Here is a 24,666-nt window from a genome sequence, read left to right as displayed (position 1 = left end):
AAATGTGTCACGCTACTTGTAGACTTCCTAATTATGGAATGCTTTCAAACTTATCTTCTCTTTTCGGTCACTTACCTGAACACCAAATGCTAGACCTTGAAAACTGAACTCATGGGTTTCTTTTTTCTTTTTCAGGATGTTCCTTCCCAGACCAATGTCTTGCAGCATGACAAACGTGTTAATATATCTGTCCCCAGTAACCAACATGCCTATCGTGTTAATGCAGCTAAAAGAGCAGCTATAAAAAAAAAGAAGTTGAGTATCACTTGGAGAATGGCCTAGACAGGCCCAGTTGTAGTCCCTGGAGTGCTTGCTAGTTCCGAAGCCTGATGGTTCATTGCGTTTGTGTACTGAATATTGGCATGTGAATGCTGTTACTGTTCCTGATTCATATCCCTTGCCCAGGATGGAAGACTGCATAGACCATGTTGTCCCAGCTCAATTTGTCTCAAAATTAGACTTGCTTAAAGGATACCGGCAAGCGCTTTTAACCCCTTGTGCAGCATAAATATTAGTTTTTTATGCCAGAACATTTTTTACAATATTCGGTTATGGCCCTGTAACTTTCCAGAGACTAGTAAATATCCATCCATCCATCCATTATCTGTAACCGCTTATCCAATTCAGGGTCACGGTGGGTCCAGAGCCTACCTGGAATCATTGGGTGCAAGGTGGGAACACACCCTGGAGGGGGCGCCAGTTCTTCACAGGGCAACACACACACTCACACATTCACTCACACCTACAGTCACTTTTGAGTCACCAATCAACCTACCAACGTGTGTTTTTTGGACTGTGGGAGGAAACTGGAGCACCCGGAAGAAACCCACCCATGCGGACACGGGGAGAACACACCAACTCCTCACAGACAGTCACCCGGAGCGGGAATCGGACCCACAACCTCCAGGTCCCTGGAGCTGTGTGACTGCGACACTACCTGCTGCACCACCAAGCCGCACTTAGTAAATATTGTACTTTCAAATATTCTGAATAGTTCAGCGTATTTAGACTTGTCCTTTATCATGTCATTTATAACATGGATTGGCACACTCATTTAGAGGTGTTAAGAACTGTTTTAATAGGTAACAACAGGCTTCTTTAACACTTAATTTAGCAAAATATGTGTTTGCCCAGGCAACATATCTTGGCAAACAAGTAAGACATGGACAAGTGCACCCAGCCCATCAAAATCTTTTATTTGGTTTTCTGGTTTCCAACATGCTTTTGAATGTGTGAAAGCTCTTCTTTGTGATGCTCTGGTGCTCGCTGTACCAGAGCATCTGTAGGGGCTGGTGCAGTCTTGCCGCAAGAAGATGAGTCTGGCCTTCATTGTCCTGTGTGCTATTTTTCATGAAAATTTGACAAAAATCAGATGAAATGCTCAGCAATGGATCAAGCTCTCGCTCTATTGTTAGCTCTACAGTTTTTTGTGTATGTTGGGTCTTGTTTTCTGCTTGTGGTTGTGTTAACTGACCATAATACCTTGGTGTTTGCTCGGGTTTGCTCTTTGGGTGGGTGTTACATGCACCAGTTGCACATGTTTTTTCCCCATCTCACCTTTGGGTTTCCTTTTTTTCCTATTTATCTCTATAGGTAGAGGGAGCTGTCAATCATCAAGTATGCTGTCAACCAGCCAGTTGTGTGCCGCAAAGTGTAAAAGTGGGGGCAGAGCCTTCCATTTAAAAGGGGATGCAGAGCAGCAGCATGGCAGCCAGCGGCTCATTTGTTTGCTACATGTTAGCACCTTTGCTATATTTCTTACCCATGTTGAACATTTGTGGATTGTTGTGTGTTTTGTCTGATCTGTTCTGTAACAGATCTGTCTGTTACCAGACCTGTTGAGGTGTTAGCTAGTGATGGCAAAACGAGGCTTCATGAACCAATGGGGCTTTCCAGCCCAAAGGTTCACCAAAAGGTTCATTACCTGAAGCCTCATTGAATTGTTCTCACAAATGACACCTGCTGTGCAATTGACTCTGGGAATTGATTCACAGCTTTTCAGGCTCAGTTCACAGAGCTTCTGAACTTAAACAAAGTAGAGAGAACAGCGTTTCCCCACAATTGTAGACACCCCCTTTAATTGGCATATGGGAGGCTAAAGACATGGAAGTTGACCCTACAGACGATAAATCGTGGACTGACTTTATTACAGGACTGATGCTAAAATCGGCGGCACGGTGGCGCAGCAGGTGGTGTCGCATTCACACAGCTCCAGGGGCCTGGAGGTTGTGGGTTCGATTCCCGCTCCGGGTGACTGTCTGTGAGGAGTTGGTGTGTTCTCCCCGTGTCCGCTTGGGTTTCCTCCAGGTGCTCCGGTTTCCTCCCACAGTCCAAAAACACACGTTGCAGGTGGATTGGCGACTCGAAAGTGTCTGTGTGTGAGTGTCTGTGTTGCCCTGTGAAGGACTGGCGTCCCCTCCAGGGTGTATTCCCGCCTTGAGCCCAGTGATTCCAGGTAGGCTCTGGACCCTAAATTGGATAAGCGGTTACAGATAATGGATGGATATACTCAGATAACTCAGATAAAAATCTCCCGGAATCTAGAACGTGCGGCTAAAAGCGCACACTAACGGCACAGACATTTTTTCCCGATCGTGTGGGAGAGAGAGAGAGAGAGAGAGAGAGAGAGAAAGGCCGCATTTGCTGTGGTAGCTTACATTTGTGGTAACGCGCTCCCCTCGTGTGCATATTCATGAAGCGCATGCAAAACAGGGAAGGTTCTGGTTGGCCTGTTCTCTGCAAAGAGTCAGTCATCCAGCCAATCAGTTTTTAGTGTTGGCAGTTCAGCGAATGAGAGTAAAAGGTTATTATGCAGAGTCCTGTATCAAAAAGTGAACTTCTGTTATCACCCATATCCTTTGGTGTGTGCGAGAGTGTTTTTTTAATTGGGGGGCGGGGTCATGGTCCGTGTCCGCGGGTACCGGGGGGGGCTGGACGACTACTTACGTGCAGACTGGCCAATTAAATGTTTTAACGGTAGCTCTACAGTCAGACCGTCCAATCCGAAGATTTTAGGCTACTTCACCACTCCCCCTTCTCACTCAAGCGAACCAATCGGAGTAGGGGAGGGCGGGACTAGTTTGTGAACGAACGAACGAACTTCTCCAAATTATGTGTAAGCTCTAGAAAAACTAAATCCCGGACGTTTGTGAAATTCCGCCCGGACATTTTTTAAGTCTAAAAAAGAGGACATGTCCGGGTAAAAGACGACGTCTGGTCACCCTACTCAACTGGTCAGCTGATTCAAAAGCCTGATATTGCCCATCCTATAGAATTTAGCAATTCCATATAAAATGGCTCAGAAATTCAGCTGATTTAATTATATTTAAAGATCATTAATTGGAGGAAATATGAACGCACTGGAAATGCTGAGGCAGACGCTGTGTCGGAAATGGCTCGTTGTTCTCTGTATTCCTCACTGTAGAGTGCACTATAATAGGGAACTAAACTCATGAGGTTAATGAACGATTTCAGACATAAACTCATGGGGCTTTTAACCAAACAACACAGTGGATTATGGATATTTGCTGTCCACTGCTGTACATGGATTGTACATTACGTTTTGCAGTAGACTGTGGGATTGCTTGAGTGTACTGAAGATAAGCAGCCATGTGTGCAGACACTACTACAAAATGGCAGAACCCTAAATAAGTGCACCATACAGAAAATTAAACAATAACAAGAACTGATTTATTTTGACCAATCCATTTTTGATTTGTCAGGACCCGAGGAATCGGGAAAAAACTTTTCGTCTCTACGCCTCACGGTGTAGGAGATATGGACCTAAACGCGTTTTGCATCGCTATAGCGCCACCATTAGGCCAATCAGTGTAATCGAGATGGACACAAACTACATCTACCCTCCAAGCGGGGTATCTGTACGACCTACGGTCTCTTCTGCACAACGACCTTTACAGGAATAAAATAGAATAATAATAATAAGATGAAAAATCCTAACAAATACAATACGGCTCTGCGCAATGAGTGCTTGAACCTAAAAAATAAACAAAGCAGATTTATTTTTCGTTCCTCTTGTTTTTATATGGTTAGGCTACATATAGGTACTTCAGAAAATACCTTTATTACTGAATAGCGTGTAGAGACCATGTGGCACCATGAGTCCCAAGCACAGGAGGAAGGATGAGGGGAGATGTAAAGGCGCTACACCGTAATCATGGTGAAGCAGCGTTCTACCTCCCCCTGGTGGCCGGTGTTGGACCTGTATAGAAACGGCTCGGGAACAGCCTGCACTGTAAGGTGTCAACTACCTTAACTGACATTGTAATAAGACCATTTAAGAAGCACAAAAACTTGGGACAAGGAAAAACATTCAGTTAGCTTTCAGTTTTTTTCTAAATCTGGATTACATTGTGGGGAAAAATATACATAAAAAACCTTTTAAAAAGACACGGATTAGGACCTCTCATGGTACTCCTTTTCAGCTTGAAAACAACTCTCCAAACTAATAAAAATAATACACTTTATTTATAGGCACCTTTCTTGACACTCAAGATTACATTGCAAACATAGAAACAAAACAAAATAAATCATAATTATACAATAGAGTGAAATACAATAAAAATATAATTTAAGAATACTGTTTAAAATAGACAATGCAATTGTTGTGATCAGAGTGAGTAGGTTAATCTGAACAAATGAGTTTTAAGTTTGGATTTGAAATGTGGAAGTGAGTCAATGTAACGAAGATCAGGCAGGCTGAAATGCTCCCCATGGTAGACAGTAAAGTAGATGTGTGTGGGCGGGTGTAGAAAAATGAAGGAGGTCTGAGAGATATGGAGGAACAAGTTTGTGAAAAACTTTGAAAGTGAGAAGAAGTATTTTATAATTGATGCACTGTGTGATAGGAAGCCAGTGAAGCTGTTGTAGAATGGGTGTAAGGTGATGGATGGAAGGCATGCATGTAATGATATGGGCAGCTGAATTTTGGACCAGTTGAATTTTATAAGAGTTTTATGTGGAAGGCCAAACAACAACAAATTGCAGTAATCTAAACACAAGGTGACTAGGCTATGAGCAAGGATGCCAATGGGGCGTGGAGTAAGGTAAGAATGAAGACGCATTTTAATATTATTTATGTGGGAAGTGAAGGAGAGAGTGCTATTAAGGATGACACCCAGGCTCTTTACCTGAGAGGAAGGGGAGATGGAGGAGTTTTCATTAGAGATAGAGGAGTTATGGAGTTTTTTTTGATGTGGATTTTGTGCCAAATAAAACAAATTCGGTTTTATTACTGTTTAATTTTTGAATAAAGTTTGAAGTGAACCAAAATTTTACTTCAAGAAGGCAATTGGTAAGGGAGGAAAATGGGAGTGTGCAATTTGGTTTGTTTGAGAGGTATAGCTGGGTGTCATCCGTTTCTGGTAAAAAAAAAAACATTAATGACATTGTCCAAATGAATATTAAAATCTCCCAGAAGTATTATATTTGGTGAAAGTGTGGAGAGGTATGTCAGGAAGGCAGAAAAGTCAGTAATAAAATCCTTGTTAGCCTTTGTAAATGTGACCCTTCCTTGGCTTGGTAGTTGCAACAAGCAACTTTGAAAACTTACAATTTAGGTAATGTTTGTAAATATATGCAGTGTATTTGCACAAAGTAGTTGTCCAATACATAAAGTGGTCCAATACATCAAATAAAATCTAGATATTACTCATATAGCTATTTGGGTTGACTAGTGGAAACACGGACAAAAGCACACTTCATTGTTAAACTAGTTTTTTTTTTTTTCATCAGGATGTGGAAATTTATCAGTACTGGTAAATATTTTAGTAATTGTGTCTACCAAGCTTGTGGTTCATATCACAGGGTGTGTTAATTGCATCATAACCTGAATACTTAGTCTTTTATTCTTTGCTTCAGTTTGAGATAACTGAATATGTTGTATAATGTTAGAGGAAACAACACATTCAAATGTTTAAAATCCAAGACATGGATGAAACCTTGGCTGATATACATGAAAGAAAGGCAGTTCATTGGACAAAGTCAAATTTGATGCTCTCACTATGGACTATGGACACCCAGAGGAAACCCATGTGGACATGGGGAGAACACACTAAACTCCTCACAGACAGTCACCCAGAGCAGGACTTAAACCCACAACCTCCAGGTCCCTGGAGCTGTGTGTTAGAAATTCAGCATTGAAGAGTCAGGAGACTGGAGTTCAGCGTTGACTGGAGTTTATTTACACATACACAGGATCATGAGTACAACTGGGTGATCCCATTCTATCTCAGGATGATCTGAAGTTTGGAAACAGGAGGTTCAGAGGTTTCCTTCACGTGCATGCAGAAAAGCATGGCAACAGATTGGTCATCAGTTTGTCACAAGTTCAGTCTATACTCAGTTCATTCTGTACCCAATCCAGTCTGTTCTCAGTCCAGTCTGAACTGTTGCCAGTCCAGTCTGGTCCCAATCCAGTCTGACACCAAATATTTTAGAAGGGTCTTATATACATTGGAGAAATGGGGGAAGGGACTAGGAGGAAGAAGAGGAGTTTGAGGTGGGGTAAGAGCATTGATAATATGATCAAAGAAAGATAGAAGAAGGAAGGGGAGAAAGAGGTGTGAGAGGAGTGGTATCATGTAAGGGGGGATGATTGGTGGGAACAGGGGATGGGATTGAGGGGTATAACAAAAGGTCACACAAAGCTGCAAAAAGACCATATAGTTTCTTTCATGTGCGACTGCGGCATTACCTGCTGCACCAACATGCCGCCCAAATGTGGAACCAGTATTTTTTAATCCCTGTTTGCTTGTGGTTCTATGCAAGCTGAGTAGAGGGTGTGCTTCCTGCTTCCTGGCCATTCAGATGCTTTGTTGCTTAGCTCTGCTATCTTTTATTTCTTTCCTTTTTATTTTTCGAAACCTACTTGTTTTTCGGTGATAGAGTATCTGTTCAACACGTGCTGTCAGAATTGTTACGGACTTCTATAGAGAATGTCAGCTTTGGAAATGGATTTTCAGAACCTGCTATCAGAGTTTAAGGACTGGCATTTCTGGGCTGTGCAAGGAGTAACAGTGAGTGGGAGTACAGGCAGCAGCCAGCGGGCTGAGGACACACACAGATCCAGACCAGATGATCATATGGATGCAACACTGCTGTGAGTACAGCTAGAGATGGGCAATGTGTGCAGATTGAAGCTAGACCCAAACACCATGCTTTGTATAACGTTTTTTGAGACAAACCAACACTAATGAAAATGGAGGACTGTTTAAAATACATGAAGCACTGGATGTCGCACCACGTCCTTCTACTAAGCAGCAACAAAACAGAGGTTTTTGTTTTAGGTCCAAAGCCTGCTATAAATAAGGTATCAGACTTAAAATTACATTTTGCTGATCTTCCTATTCTATCCAATATTCATCAGCTAAAAATCTGGGTGTCGTAATTGACTCAGACAAAAGCAGCTTTCCTACATCTTCGTAATATCTCTAAATTAAGGAACGCCTTATGCCTGCCAGATGAGAAAAAATTAGTACATGCTTTTATTACATCATGATTAGATTATTGCAATGTACTACGGTCAGGATGCTCCAGCAGAAACTTAAGTAAACTCCAGCTAATTCAATATGCTGCAGCCAGGGTCCTCACTAAAACCAGAAAATATGATCATGTCACTTCACACTGGCTTCCAGTTAAATTCCGTATTGATTACAAAATTCTTATACTAATGTAGAAAGCCTTCCATGGTCTTGACCCTGAATACCTGAGAGATCTCATCACACACTATCAACCACCAAGATTACTCAGATCACAGGACACCAGCCTCTTACTAGTTCCCAGAATTCATAAGACTTCAGTGGGGGGAAAAGCTTTCTCCTACAAATCCCCTCAGCTCTGGAACGATCTTCCAGCTAGTGTTCGAGACACAGACACATGTTGTCACTATGTTTAAGTCTGGGCTCATAACTTTTGGTAACTAACTTCTTCCTCTAGATTAAAGTTGCTGTTTCAGGAACTCATGGACATGGGGAATCATGGTAAGCTCGGACGTTGTGGTCTAGGACGCTGTGCTCACAATCACTCAATCACTGGTTTGACGATGGTGAAGCGGATGCATGCTGACGTTTCAGGGTGATCTAACGTCTGTTGCCCTCCTTCCAGTCAGTCTGTTACAGTCAGATCAGCTGGAAATATTTACATTTGCTTTTCTATTGCACTCAACTAAACTAATTCCTTTTCTTTACTGTTTTCCAAGAAAATGATGACCCACTCATGGAGTATTGTCTGCTGGGTTCTCCTGCGGTCCACAACAGCTGTTCACCTCCATCTACTGCTGCCAGCCTCGGACCACTAACCATTACCCGCCATCATCAGTTACACTGAAGTAGAATTGGAATTGGATTAGCAACACTCAGACTGATGCTTCTAACTATTGTAACTCTAATAAGTATCAGAGGAGGATGGGTCCCCCTTGTGAGTCTTGGTTCCCCCCTGAGGTTTCTTCCTCCAGCCTCGAGGGAGTTTTTCCTTGCCACTGTCACCTTTGGCTTGCTCGCGTGGGGCTTTCTGATTTGCATTGCTACCTGTCCTGATACTAATTCTGTTTTGTGACAACGTCAGCTGTAAAACGCGCTATATAAATACATTTTGATTTGATTTGAGCAATAACAAAACTGATCATAATATCTGACATTTATCTACAGAAAACATACATAATGAGACAATTCAAATGTATATTTGCCATTTTTTTCCAGGGGAAGAGGTAAAAGGTTGCAATATATGTCAAATATTATAAACTTGTGTATCATATAAAATCCTGAGTTTACCAGCGGTAAAAGTGACTTTGTCCTCTGTGCGGATGCAATATGCAAGTGGGAATATTTATATTCCCCAGTTTCCAACATCACACAAATGCAGCATAAATGTGAGGTGTAAATTTTGCAGAGCACCGATTGGCCTGAGAGACTTGTCAATCACCACGAAGTGCAGACATCAACACAAACTGGCCCTATGTAAAATCTCCAAATGTAGAGCCCAAATTTGTTTTTTCTGAATCACAGCAGCAGCTCGTAAATTAACACCATGTTCTTTTAAAGAGTTATAAATGCTCTTTGGATTGGTGGCTGACGTAATACTACAGTGAGAGCCAGACGTGCAACAAGAAAAGAAAAATCTGTTGATCTGTCTGAATTGATGCACAGGGATGTGTTCAGGAACAACATGCAAATACACAAAGTAAACTGATCTAACAAAGCCTGCAGTTCCTGTCAAAGATGGTGCTTTGCAACGTCATTGGATACAATTCATGGGGAAGCTGTGCTGGTGGAAAAGCAATGAAGGACCAGGGACTGGAAAGCATATTCAACCGTGTTATAATTCAATAAAATGTTACCGGACAAGGTTTGTGCTATTTTATTAACCAAAGGAAGTTGTATAAATAAATGCAGGGCTGCCAATAATTGAGGCACATACGATTTTGTTAAAAAAATTTCTAGATGAGGGATTATACTCAGAATTAATTTACTTCATTGTTAGATTATTCTCCTTTGTTCAGTTTGAGATTGAAATTCACCCTAAATATGAATTTTTTATATCTTTACTTGTCTTTTCCAGCAATTTTATTAGCAACAGAAGTTTTTTAAACTTTTATCATTTTAAACTTTTATTTTAACTTTAATTATTCAGTGCCAGCGTACACATGAACGAGACTAATGACTCAATTTAACATAAATAATAATGTGCCTGAGTTTGTATGTGTGCACATGAATGAGCAAACTCAAAGCAATAAAAGTCTCCCATTCAAATTGCATGCAAATTCTTTTTATTTTTTAATGATGTAATATGTCCAGAAAAATATGTATAGATTATAAAACCTATAACGGTAAACAAATGACAGTAAATGAGAAGTTTGCTGGTTCGATCCACAGGACCAGAACATCCATGGCTGAGGTACCCTTGAGCAAGGCACTGAACCCCAAAAACACTCCTCGGGCGCCGGGGATGGCTGGCCGCCACTCTGCATGTGTGTTCACAGCCCCTAGTTCACTAGTGTGTGTGTGTGTGTTCACAGATAAGGTCTGTGATCATCACCTGCAGAACCACTCTTTTATAGCAGTTGTCTTGCTAAATGCCTCTCATTTCTACCTGTTCCATTTGCACAACAGCAGGTAAACTTGATTCACAATCAGTGTTCCTAACTGGACAGGTTGTTTTCACAGAGGTGTGATTGACTTGGAGTTACATTGTGTTGTTTAAGTGTTCCCTTTATTTTTTTGAGCAGTGTATGCACTTACTTAATGTTAACTAATTAGTTTTTGTTTTAAATTATTATTATTTTAACTGTTAAGTTTCTGTGACAGAATTATTGGACTCCATATACCATTATTTAAAAAATGAAATATATCCCAAGGGTTAAAAAAGGATTTTATTAATGTAACAAATGTAATGAAATAATAGGGGACAGTATTTTAAACACCAGCTTCCAAAAGAGGCAACAGTTTCCAAATATATTTTTCCTGAATCACACATTTAATAAAATGAATTTACACAATGAATACACACAGTGAATGACAGTACCATGGAAAAAGAATCTTGTAAATTGACAGTGGTATGGAGTTGTAAAACCGCAGGCTGGTCTAAAACTAGATCTGCCTACTCCATGATACCCCCCCCTTGTAATTAAACTTTGTTTGGCCCACTCCGACAGCTGTCCTGCAGTAATTAAAACTTGCTATACTCCACAGTATTAAGTATGGCAGCTGATTTTGATTTTGTTATGCCTCTGTTTTATTGTATATGCATTATTTATTACTAACTTTTTAATGAACAATAGCATAAATTATGTTCAAATCACATTAACATCAAAAAGTATGGAGGGAACATGGTCACAGTTTCCTTTATACACATTTTGCCTTCATTTAACCATAATATTTTAAGCTCAAACTGAGCAGCAGAAGGCAAAATGAGACTGAGGTTTAAGTCTTAAATCATTGGTTGTTCTCTACCAGCATCTAGGTGTCGCTTGAAGAATTGCATGACAAAGAAAGAGGGCTTTTAAGATTAACGCCCATTCATCATGAAATTTCAACACACTGTAGCTAATTTTGTGTACTCAAATTATTTAAAAAATTAATGTCAATTTACTGAAAGGTCAAAAAAGGGTTTGTTCCAACAGAGCAGCTTACAATCTTAATCATATGTTGTGCTCCTTTAGCACATGGCAGACAAGGAAACAAACAAACAAACAAACAAAAAAAAAACAGGAACACACAAAACAGGGCACAAAGCATGACAATTATAATATATCAGATTTTTAAAAAAGGCCTCATTATGTTTGATAGATCAGACCGCTAAAAATTCCCAAGCTTGAGCCAGTTGAGTATATATGACCTTTAGTCGCACCACCAGCACTTTCAGCAGAGCCCTGAAACACAAACATCAACTTTAAAAATAATGATCAAAAAATTGTTTATTTCCTGATGTCTTGAATTTTGTAAATATTAAAAAGTAAAACAAATTCAGTACTAAAAAAACTATTGCAGAATATTTGGAATATAAAGATATATTACAGATTTATATTGGGGGGTCTACATTAAATTAAATTACAGCTCAAACTGTTATATTCTCATTTAAAATAATAAAAAAATATATATATATATATATATATATATATATATATATATATATGACTTACTTAAATGTATCTTCAAATTTCTCATCATATTTGCCAAAAACTCCTAATATATCATCCACAAAGGTTCTGCTAAAAAAAAAAAAAAAGGTAAATACTTAGTTAGATAAAGGTCGTACAAGTTGTTACATTATATATATTTTTTTTGTTAGAAGAACTGTAGTTTCCCAAATATTGATTAAGATTCCTGTGAAGAAAATACATTATCTGAGCTCCATTATTCTGTCCTGAAAGAGGAGGGCATTAAGTGCTTGAGACAGCAGGAGGAGCGGTGGTGTTTTAAATGTCTCGTTTCGCCGTTAAAAAACATATGTGAAGATTGCTCATATGACACTAGTTTTGAAATTATTGTATGCCAAAGGTATGAGAAATTTTTGCTGCTGGGAAGGTTTTAGACTACATATTGGAACATAACTATATTTAGCTATAAGAATATAAGTGAAGTCAGGGCCTGACTGTTTTTATGCCTCTTGACCACAGTTGGTATTGTCCATGGTCAACAAAGGCTCCTCTGTGGCTTTTCCCAGTGTCCCAGTTTTTTTAAGATTCTAAAAGCTACCAGGGCGCCATTAAACACACAGCTATGTTCCCAATGGATACACCTTAAAGTAGTTGATTTCACTAAAGTGTGTCTATTTAAAAAAATAATAAATAGGGTATATAATTTGACAAACATTTTAAAAACACAGTAACATATATTTAATGTTTATAGCTCTTCATATTATCTACCTTTGAGCTTCGTCCAGTTGATCTTGAGTAACTGCTCCACTGGCCAGTAGTTTTTTTGTAAAAATGACTCTCAGATTTTCCAAGTTTCTTGTAGATACACATAATAGAGGCATGTTAACATAATGAATATTGTAATTACCCTCATATTTACCCAGTTTACACAATCTGGTATTGGGTTTTCTTCGTCAAAACTACAAACAATTTGGTCAGGTAAAACAAACTCAAAATATCAGGGCAAAAGTTTTGACACCTGCTTTTGGTGTCATTCATTAGCAATGCATTCTGTTTAAACAGATTTTATTTTTATTTTTTCAGAAAATTAGCAGATACTGAATAAATCACAACTGGACATACAAGGGATTATTCAACCTCTTACTTTTTCAGGCTTTTTATTGTGTCATCATCAATATCAGCATTGATTCTGTTAACAAATGCCTGAGATTTGTTCATTAAGAGTCGTGCAATAGCCCTATAAAAATACACAATGAGTGAATATTTATTTACTACAAAAAAAAAATAGAAATAGTTAGACATAGTTGTAACAACTGTGAACTTACCTCACATGTGAAATAGGAACATAATATCTGTGCCTATCTTTTGCTACCAGTTTGTTGATTTCTTCTATGAATGTCTTCCATTTCTCATATGTCTCACTATGACATGAAGCATACATAAAGGATATCAATGGTCGTGGTCTATACTAAAAAAACTGGAAAAAAGCATACACTTTTTAAGCCTTCTGTTAGAGCTTGTATGCTTTTAGTACTTACCTAAAATACTGAATACCTTCAGTGCCTGCCAGGGCCATTGCTACATTCACAGCTCTTAAATAAACCTTTTTCATATCGGAAAACACACCCATTTCAGACAGTCTTTCATAAATGGGGTTAGAATCAACAACAGCCCTCATTATCAAAGCCCTATATTCAGAGAGAATAAAAAAAATGCCATGAAAATATAATATAAATATTTAATATAAATAAGATTTTTTAAGATTTGAATAAATCCTTTTTATTTAAAAATTTAACTGGCCACCACTGGGTAAAATGTAAAATTTTTATTTTGGACATTTTGAAAATCAAGTATTTTGATAGATTGCACACTAGTTTCAAAGTACAAAACATCAGACTCTAGCATGAACAGAACAATGTTCCAAGTGGAATAAAGATGCTACAGTGACTGGTATATGAAAATGGAGTCATGAAAAGGGTAGAAAGCAGCAAACACAGCCTCAAAAGGCAACATTAAATGAGGCCTATGAATATTAACCCCTAGCTTAATATTTTGTCAGGAATCTGTTGTTTACCTTAATCAATTTGACATCTAACTATAGGACTGTTCATGAGACTATATTTTTTTTCTCATTTCCAAGCATAACAGCTTTTAAGTACAAAATATTCATTTTCACTGTTAAAAGTGTCATTGTAAAACATGTCATTTATATAATTTAAAAATTTCATGAAGATTAGACAAAGCATACAATAATAAAAATGTTTTCAAATTTATTGGTGTCTAAATTGTCCACCCTTTACTTGTGTGCCCCTACTGCCACTTCACATGTTCCACCTTTCCAATCTTAAAACCTTAAAAATGGAAACATGAATATTTAACTAAATTCATTACTGCTTTAAAGAAAAAACTCTGCTTTTACCTGATCGTTCTTGAGCACCTTTCTTCACCGACATAATAGAAGACAAGCTGGGTTGTTCCAATGACTTGTAAGTGGAAATCTAGAGAAAAATCAAGGTAAAGCCTACAAAAATAAAAATAAATAAACAACATTGAGTTTATATTTCACCTTGTTTTTAGGAGAAACTGACTGTGTTCTCTGACCAGACTGTTATCGACAGTAGATGAAAATCAGCATCTGTCATGGTATGGGTTACCAAGTTACCATTGATACACAGGCATATATTATGAATTAAGAGACATGTTTTTGTTGCCATTAAAACAACATCTTTTCCTAGGAATTTCCACACATTACTGAGCAGCTAAATCACAGATATTTGCTTTTAAATATTTTATGAAAATTTCCAGAAACTGATTTTGAAAAGTATTTACCAGGTATTGAGCAAAGTTAAGAGTAAACTGTGCTAAAATGTACAAGTTTTAACAAGATCCATGCAATGTACTAACTAGTTATTTGTATTGATAAGGAATTTACATGATACAAATTGTAATACTGAATATAATTAGAATTTTAATTTAGTAATTTATCAATTCTAACCTTTACTAATGAGATCTATAATTTAAAGTTCTTCTAAACACAGATCTGGATCATCAATATCTGGAGCACAGAAACTTTAATGCAATACTAAGTAAAACATGAAAGCTTGACCAAGGAGATGGAGATTAGTGAAAATGAAGCTTATAATTGCTATCATTGTATATGATAGAATAATCAAATAAACTGAACATTCAGGAATGACATGAAGGGCCTCTGGATTATATTTAGTGTTATATTATGTTATATTATATTATATATTATGACAGTTGTATAAATGTGCTGTGTCACTTATAATGCCTTCATTATGTGTCAAGGCAGCTGTTTGGATTTTAGGACAGTATAGATACAAGCTTATAAAAATAAATAAAAATATAACTCACCTCCAAATATCTTTTGCTGTTTCCCATTCCATTATTGGTGTTACCAATTCATATAATGTTAGCAGATAGTTTTGTTCAAATTGCCTTTTAAAATAAGATACAATTGTAGTTAGCATTTACAGCAAATGACAGGTGTCAAGTTCTTTACTTCTAATTACAACAAAATCAGTTACAGTCTTCTGCTTTATAAAGTCATAAGCAAAAAATGTGGCCACACCCCAAGTAAAATTGCATGTTTTAAGTGAAAATAAGTGAACTTCCTCTACAGAGAACAAATTTTAACATGATTTTAGTTTTACATATTAGGAGATGTAGATGTAGGAGAAGCATCAATTTTGTTGTATTTCAAGCACAGTTTTAGACACTAGTTTTGGAATATAAGGTAATTAATAACAGGTAGTTCTAGGATGTTCCTGAAGAAAAATAACAGATGTTTGGAACTCTGTGTACTGCATCTGCATCTTTGTTTATGGAACAGGGAATAGGGTTAACTTTGATTAGGTTTTATGATGAAACATGCTGTAGTGTCACATGTACATTATTGGCTTTCAAAATTGTATCTCTTAAAATGTTCAGAAATGTTTTATCTAATGCTAGCTAATGCAGCCATGTTAGATAACCCAACAGAACTGAGAAGTTAAGGCTAATTTATACTGTCTCTTTATACAGAAAAGAATGCATTAATTTCTAACATTTTAACTAAATACAGACAAAATGAATGCATAGTATGGACAGAAAGCTCCATGCATATCTGTATTTAACATTGAACATAAATGGGGGTTTAATGTTCTCCTCAAAGCATTTTGAGCTGTCCTATGATATTTTAGGGGCAGTTTGAAAAGAAGTGGTCACATGGTTAACATGGAAGTAAAGGCAAGGCACTTTAAAAATAAAAAAATAAAGCACCTTTTATACAACTGTTAGGGCAAATTGCTTTACAGAATCAAAGGAAACAGTCAAAATCAGTTAATTAAATACAAGAATTAAAACATAAAAGCCTTTTAAACAAAAGTGAAATAAAAAATTATATACATAATTAAAATGATTCCAACAGTTAAAATGATACAATAAAATAAAAGGGAATAAATTACAATAAATGAATATAGAAGCTGTGCAAGAACTAAAGTGCTGTTACAGAATAAAAACTGAGCTGCAAGCCTGCTCAAATAGAAATGCCGTTAGTCTTGATTTAATTGTGTCTAAATTTGGAAAGCAAGTGTTAGCCTTCAATCTCCCACTCTACTGGGAAAGCTAGTTTATGTGTAGAATCAGCAATTACTAAAATGTGGAGGAAAAATTGGGCTAAAGCATCAAATTTAACTTGCCAACCCAGTGCCACTGAATACTGTGCAAAATTGTGTTCACAGCTTCATCAATCCCAAACCAAAACATATATCAAAGGATAGATCTTGCACATTGATGTAGTATATTATACTGCATTTTAAACTCACTTTGTGATGTTTGCATATTTTTCCTCTAATCCAGGAATGTAGGTGTAGTTCAGAAATTTATCCCAGTAATAAACTATAACTCTGGAAGAAACACTGTGGATCAAACAAGAGGAGAGAGTTATGATAGCTTTGATTGTTAGATTTCTTCTTCAGTAACTTAGCTTAGTTTTAGCTAAACCCAAGGAGTTTAAACCTGGGGATAATGTGCAATATAACACATAAATTGGACTGTATACCAGTAGACTATAAAAAAATGTTTTTATGAAAATTTAGATAAAAATTGTTTCAAAATCATAGCAAGAAAAAACTGCCTTTGTAATGTATTATATTCCTCTTAGCAGTAACAACATGTGAAACATAAATAAATAACTAAATAAATACCTAATCAATATATATATATTGAATTATTCAAAACCTCCTCAAATTTTCAGCATACTAGACTGTATTTTGGGTTTCTACATTGCAACTTCCAAGTCCAACATCTTCCAAGTCAGGAATAAGACATTGGCATCAGTGAAAGTAATTTGCTGTGCTAAATTAACAACAAAAAAAAGTTCCACAAAAACACCCTGCATCCTTCTACAGTTTCAGTATTTTATTTTATTATTATTTTTTTAAATCTGATAAATGTGCTTACCTGGCTAGCACAAGAAATTCATCACTTTCTTTCTGTTTTTCAGCTCTCTCAATTTCATAATATTTGCGAATTACTTCAAGCCCAAAGCTATTTATACTTTAGTACAAAAAGAAAACATTGAGAAAAAAAATTAAAGGAAATAAGAAGCAAATAAACATAAACATAGGATGCTATTATTTAGCCTGTATTTGAAATGTTAGCTTTGATGTCCACTCCCGGTGACTGTCTGTGAGGAGTGTTGTGTGTTCTCCCTGTCTCTGCGTGGGTTTCCTCCGGGTGCTCCGGTTTCCTCCCACTGTCTAAAAACACATGCTGATAGGTGGATTGGTGTCTCAAAAAGTGTCCATAGGTGTGAGTGTGTGAGTGAATGTGTCAGTGCGTGCCGCCCTGTGAAGGACTGGCACCCCTGTAGGGTGTGTTTCTGCCTTGCGCCCAGTGATTCCGGGTAGACTCTGGATCCACTGCGACCCTGAACTAGACACGCGGTTACAGCAATGAATTAATAAATGAAATGTTAGCAGAAATGTTAAAACTACTGCTTTAATATGAACATGTAACAATGCAAAGTATTATTGTTATATTAATTCAATTAATTTCTTACCTTTCAGATATTTTATCAAAATCTATTTTCTTAATCTCTAAAATCACTTCCACACTGAGCTTTAAAACATTCACGATAACTGATTCCACAGCACTGTAAATATAAACACATGGAAAAGATAGCAGTGTTGTATCAATTACTATGTACATTTTTGACAGTTTATGATGCTTTGATTTATTGTTTTTTTATAAATATGAGCAAAGCCATGGATTATTCAAGATTTAAAATATTGATTTTTATGTGATCAGATGACCTACCCTGTTTTTGTCTGATTTCAGAAAATGAATATTGTACATTGTGCCTAATTTGGTAATTTATTTGAAATGATGTTAAAGATGTTAAATATGAGAGGATATATTCATTTGTACAAAGTACAAAGTTCAAGTTATATGGTAAATTAAGCTGATAAAATGAATAGTTGTTGAAACAAGGAAACAATTTTAATGACATAACATATCTCCACTATATATATATATATATATATATATATATATATATATATATATATATATATATGGACAAGTACACCCTAAGGCACAGCATGTTACACTGTAAGTACAGAGAAGTACACTCTAAAGCACGGGCTGCTGGGTCTGATACAGCACATGCAAACATTCAATCACCAAGTCACTGCATATGCTGACAATGGTCCACTATCCAAACAATAACTGCTCTGTAGTGGTCCTGGGGACCCTGAACAGGGGAACAAGGAGTGTGTGTGAGTGTGTGTGTGCGCGTGCATGTACATGTCTGCATATAAATGTCCTGTGTTATATTTTGTCTTCTATGGACACATGCTATATTTCTTCATCAATTCTTTAGTCTAATTCCTGGTGTCTTAGCTCTGTATTGTTATTTCCATATAGTTCAAAATTTTCCAGCAATAAGAAAATAAATATCTCTTGAATAAAAATATACATATAGCATAAAAAAAAGGTTTCATGTGTATTCTTACTTAGTGGAGAGGAGATAACAGAGAAACTCCATAGGATCCCTTTCAAATGGTGGAGCATCAGGAAAATAGTTTGAAACCAGATTGCTATAAGACAAAAAAATGAATTTGATCTTGATTAATTATATGTACAACCGATTATTTAAAAATAGTCCTACATTTTTAACTATAAACAGAAAATCATGCTTACCCCAATATCTCTTTAACTTTGGTTCTTTCAATTGTTCCTTTGAATGTGTTTACAAGCCTGTTAAAAGATCAATATAAGAATTGTTAATAAGTGCATCATATCAAAGCATGTTAGTCAAAACTCAGCATCTTCAGGTCTCTACACTCTCAGTCTATTTTCTCACCTCCACTGACGAGGCAGGAGCACTTTCTAGCTCTACAAATACAGATTGTAGTTCATCTCTTGCTCAGCATACGTTGTCTGCTCCCTTTGACCCTGTTCTTCAATGGTCAGGGCCCCCACAGAGCAGCTATGATTTGGGCGGTAGGTGATTCTCAGCAGTGACACTGACGTGGTGGTGATCGACTAGTGTGTGTTGCACTGGTATGAATGGATCAGACATAGCAGTGCTGCTCTAGTTTTTAAACACTTTGTCTACTCGCTGTCCACTTTGTTAGACACAGCTACTTTGTTGGTCCACATTGTAAATGTAAAGTCAGAGAAAGTAGCTCATCTGTTTGTTTTAGTCGTCCTCTAGTCCTTCGTCAGTGGACACAGGACACCACCCACAGGATGCTGTTGGCTGGATAGTTTTGGTTAGTGGACTATACTCAGTACAGCAGTGACACTGAGGGTTTTAAAAACTCAGTCACTGCAGGGCTGAGAATGATCCACCACCCAAATTATACCTATTCTGTTGGCAACCTGACCATTGAAGAACAGGGTGAAAGGAAGAAAACTTATTATGCAGAGCAGGAGATGGAACACAGTCTGTAATTGCAGAACAACAAAGTGCTCTTGTGTGGTCAGTAGAGTTGAGAGAATGGACAATGAGTGTAGGAACATTTGTCATTAATCATTTAACACAAACATGAATATTCATTCTTTAATCATCATCTTGGAATTGCCTTGCTTGCTTGTTTAATTCATACAATTATTTCTATGGGCAATCTTCTTCCATCATTTCCACTGAAGTGAAAGATTATAATAATAATAATAATAATAATAATAGGATGTTTATCCCACTTTCCTGCAGTTACAGCTTCTAAAATTGTATGGGGGCTTTGCATCTTATAATGGAACTATTTGTGTGGCACTGATGGCATTCAGTTATTGCATTAAATATATAGTGATGTCAGGTACTGATGTTGGATGAGTAGTTCTGGATTGCTAACACCGCTCTATCACATCTTAAATATATTAGATCACTTGACAGATCACTGCTCCACAGTACAATACTTAATGTCTATATAGCCCGCTTGTTGACACCTGGTATTGAGTATAGTGAGCCTTTGCTCATCTATGGCTTTTCCAGAGCATCTCATTCTGTTGACAATGGTTTGCCATGATCATACAAGCTTGTATTCACAACAGAATGTCAGGGTCTATGGTGGGTTCACTTTAAAGTAGCTGTTTATACATGTCAATAATTATAAAACTGTAAATAATGAGGACAATAAGAGCAGACAAATGAGAAATGAATTGAATTCTGAGCTTACGGTAAATACTGCTGAACATTTGGCTCTGTCACTATGGTGTTATAAACTTGATTGACATCATCCTTGTAGTACAGGACCAGTCTTTGAAAAGTTCTGTAACATAAGGAACAAAAATGAAAAAGAAAATGTTGAACATTTTATTCATATCTGTAACGGCTTATCCAGGTCAGGGTCGCAGTGGGTCCTGAGCCTACACGGAATCATTGGGCGCAAGGCAAGAACACACCCTGGAGGGGGCGCCAGTTCCTCACAGGGAGACACACACTCACACCTATGGACACTTTCGAGTCGCCAATCCACCTACCAACGTGTGTTCTTGGACTGTGGGAGGAAACCGGAGCACCCAGAGGAAACCCACGCGAACACAGGAAGAACACACCAAACTCCTTACAGACAGTCACCCAGAGCGGGACTTGAACTCACAACCTCCAGGTCCCGGGAGCTGAGTGACTATAACACTACCTGCCACCGTGCCACCCTTAAACATTTCATGAGATAAATATGTCACATTTTGTTACAGTGAATTACAGATCACATATTATTTTTTAAATTTACTGAGGTCTCACCTTAGACAATTTGCACAAGACCAGATATCACCTAGTAAAATTAGTTGGAATTTAAAATATATCTATATCCATATACACAGATCAACCATAACATTATTACCACCTCTTAATCTACATTCACTCTCCAGCCGCTGATGTCTACTGACCATACAGGATAACCTTGTTTTTTCTACACTATATGGACTATAGTCCATTTGTTGCCCTGTACACCTTACTTTCCCCCTTTCACCCTGTTCTTCAGTGACCAGGACCCCCACATCGAAATAAAAAGGCTTTCACTTTATGAAAAACGTCTCCAAACTCAGGCTGCAGTGTATTTTTAGCCATTTGAAATAGCCATAACTATGGTCTTAAGGTTAGAAAAGTGAGTTTAAGACCAGAAGGTTCAGTTCCCAGGTCAGGCAGGGAAAAAACTCAGTACTTTACAATAACTGTACATTAATTATTTAATGGTACTAAAGACGGTATTAAGTAATTAGACAGTAAGCATTACTAAATGATTAAGCAAAGCCACAATTAATCATTTAAAAAATGATAGAAACAAAAACTAGCAATATTTTAGGATATTATGAAGTACGTAATGAGTAATTTTGACATTACTTAAGCATTTAGTAAGGCTTATTACTGTCTTAAGTATCGTGAAATAATACCATTATTGTAACGTGTTTCCAAAAATTCATCCATGACTAAAGTGCTCTCAGGTCTGGCAACTGCTCCCTGATGGCTGAGGTGGTTAGCAGCCCACTGCTCCGGTTGTGTGTGTTCACTGCCCCTTGTGTGTGTGAAGAACTGCTCACTGGTGTGTGTTTGTGTGTTCACTACACCGGATGGGTTAAATGCAGAGAATCAATTTCCTTAAGATATTTTCCATAAAATATTCTTTTTTTTCCTTCATTACACCAACAAATGATGCTCACAGTCCTGTCTGATGTTTCCAGATGTGAATAGGCTTTGTACAACATGTAAATAAATTAATCATCAACTCAGGTGTCATTTTGATGGGCAAATTAAAAGGGGTCCAGGTCCAATCTGACCAGCATTAAGTGGTCCAGCATTGCCCTTTCAGTGTTTTTTCATTAGATGAGACAGGGCAACAGGCGGGTAGTCATTTAGTACAATTTGTTGCTTTTTCTTAGGGACAGGCTCCACACTAAGCCTGTGATTTTCCAAACCTCTCCACAATTTATGTGCATTTTTCTGCTTCTATTTTCTTTCCAGCTTAATCACATACATCTTAATCCTTGTTTTGAGCTTTTTATTTTACACATCAAATCAACTTCAGTAGAGAGTCAGGTAAAGCTTGTCATTTAGTTTTTGTGCTAATGATCTGAAGGTTTTTAAACTTTGTAAAACCATAAATTATAAAGGTATTTAGTTAAAATTTTTAAAAAGCTTCAAATATAAGGAGGTTGAACTTACCGTGCTGCTACAATTAAATCATCCTGCACCCCTTTCCCTCTCTCCTCAGTACTGATTTTATTGGCTGTCTCTTTGAAGGAATTCCAGTGACCTTGGATTGCAATTCTGAAGAAAAAATAAATGGAAGGTGCGATTACAAACATAGAAATAGCATAGGCTTCTTAAATGTTTTGGCCAAAATGACCAAATGGACTCTATAAAATGGGGCATATGAAATCAAAAGAATTCTAAAATCCACAATTATAATAGAATAAGGTACAAATACGTGCCATAATTTAAGGTACAGTATATGAATCCTTGAGTTTACCACCAGTGACCCTACTTGACTCAAATCGTCTAGTACCTGGTCCCTGGAACTGGGTAGGTTTTTTTAATCCTTGCTCATGCCTGGAAGAAGTGACCTGAGTAAGTACAAAATGTGATGTGTAAACCTTGCAGAGTGCTGATTGGCCCGAGAAACTTGTTTACACAGCGAAATCTCCAGCACAAACTAACCACTTGTAAAATCTCCAAGTTAGAGTAGTGATTGGATGTATTTTTATCCAACTCACAACAGCAGCTTTTAGCATTACCCCATGGAGTTTTGAAGAGGTTCAAATGTTCCTTGAATTTTAGCAACTAATATACGTGAGCAACTAAGCCTTGCTGTAGTTGTGGATGACATAACTCAGTCATGCACATTTCTCCTTTAAAAACATCCAGAGATTATGTCTTGTTCTTTTTAATGAGACCACCTAGGTGCTTGTCCAGTCTTGTTGTCATTTGAAGACTTCAGCCAATCCATTCTTGATGATCTTTCTATGCATCCTATTATCAGGCCCTTTCAACTGATCAAGGAAGTGGCGGCACAACTTGTTCTCAACGTTCCAGCCTTGTAACCTCTCTGTTGCAGATTCAAAAACCTGACACTGCCCTACAAAGCCAAAAAAGGATCTGGCCCTCTGTCCTTGATGAAAAAACCCAACCCAAGAGTCTGCAGAGCTTCAAGTATAGCTTGGCTTGACCTTCCATCCTTCAAGATGCTCAGAGGACAAGCATCCAGAATTGTTCTGTCATGTCACCTAAATGGTGAAATGAAATTCTCATGGGGGTCTGAAATACAGATTTGCTTGCTGTTTTCAAATGCTTACTAAAAACACATCCTTTTCAATAAATACTTAAATCAGGACTAAACTTATTAAATTCTTACAATTGTCCTCATGTTTCACTTAGTTTGAAATTCAGACAAAGTATTGTATGTTAGCATTGTGTATCTAAGTAAACTTATTAATTTGTATTTGGCAGCATCTAAGATTGAGGTATCTTTTAGATGCCTATAAAAAGTTGTTATTCACCTTTCTAAGTGTATATGTAACTGAACTAGTGTAATTACGTGTAGTAATATACCATTCTACCCCAAAATAGCATCTATAATTAATGCATAACTATGTAGTTATTAATTCAAAATATGAATGCAGTCTGATATTAGCTCAGCCTTGTTCTTTACCTGTTTGTTCTCAGCATGTCATCTCTCACAATTTTCTCAGCAGCCTCTCTGACTTTGTCCATACAGTTCAGAAACACCTGAACTCCAGATTCCACAATTTGCTCAATGTTCTCATATTCTTTTTGTGATAGCTTAAAACACTCTGCTCCTTTAGATAAAAAAAATCAAATATTAAAAAGATTTTCAGTTGCAAGCCAAGGTATTAAAAATAAGGCATACATGAATGTATGTGTAAATCTATCACAAATATTTACTGATACAATAATTACTCATATGTATGTTATAATAAATTCATCCTGCTACAGACTGCTGATATTTACCTACATCTGAAACATTGTTCAACTGTAAGTAGCTCAAGATACGAGGTTTTGCCAAATGCCATAAAAATAAATGTAATACCAGATACAATGAATTTAACTTACCTAAAGACAAGAGTCCTGTAAGTGCTATAAATACAAGAAGTCTCATATTGAAACACTTGGCTGGAGCACAGATTGAATATCAGACTATATGTAATATATGTAATTTTACAAACTGATTAAGCTTCTAGTTGGTGAAAAGAATGTAGATTTATACTCTGTCCAGATCTGTTCTTATAGTCAGGCCTGAACCTGTTGCCACACAAAAAGTAAACAAATCTCTGATAAGACTTTAAGAGTATCCATGAGATTTCCCTCAATTGATGTCAGCAAAGTTACAAACCAGAATATGAGTCAGGGGACAATAGTTAAAAATAACAAAGAAAATTAATAAATTAGAATACTAACAACTAGAGCAACTTGACAACTTCTTGTCATTTAAAGTAATTATGTCTAAAACTAAGGAATGTGCGATTTATTATAGATTTTGGCTAAATGTTTATGGACGTCTGCTCACCCAGCCTTTCTTCTGAAATTTAGG

At 37.1% G+C, this 24,666-nt stretch overlaps 1 protein-coding gene across 2 annotated transcripts; it reads right to left on the bottom strand.

Annotated features, from left to right (window-relative positions):
• Positions 1-10,371: 10,371 nt before the first annotated feature.
• Positions 10,372-24,317, bottom strand: LOC136699973 (uncharacterized). Of its 2 annotated transcripts, none has more exons than XM_066675062.1 (17): positions 24,189-24,317; positions 23,767-23,914; positions 22,281-22,385; positions 20,296-20,388; positions 18,818-18,874; positions 18,631-18,714; positions 17,676-17,768; positions 17,075-17,170; positions 16,438-16,530; positions 14,987-15,070; positions 14,031-14,132; positions 13,150-13,299; positions 12,937-13,032; positions 12,756-12,848; positions 12,380-12,466; positions 11,654-11,722; positions 10,372-11,383 (listed from the first exon to the last, which is right to left on the bottom strand). In XM_066675062.1, exons 1-17 carry the CDS (start codon positions 24,232-24,234, stop codon positions 11,302-11,304), a joined length of 1,578 nt encoding a protein of 525 aa, XP_066531159.1. In that variant the 5' UTR covers positions 24,235-24,317; the 3' UTR covers positions 10,372-11,301. The 2 variants fall into 2 exon arrangements, with proteins under 2 accessions (XP_066531159.1, XP_066531160.1); XM_066675063.1 differs by having other exon boundaries at positions 11,654-11,719.
• Between the last annotated feature and the right edge of the window lie 349 nt (positions 24,318-24,666).

This window comes from Hoplias malabaricus, chromosome 6, assembly GCF_029633855.1.
Source record: "Hoplias malabaricus isolate fHopMal1 chromosome 6, fHopMal1.hap1, whole genome shotgun sequence".
Lineage (NCBI taxonomy): Eukaryota > Metazoa > Chordata > Actinopteri > Characiformes > Erythrinidae > Hoplias > Hoplias malabaricus.
Note: the sequence above shows the minus strand (reverse complement) of the source record. Positions and strands in the feature narration are given on the sequence as shown.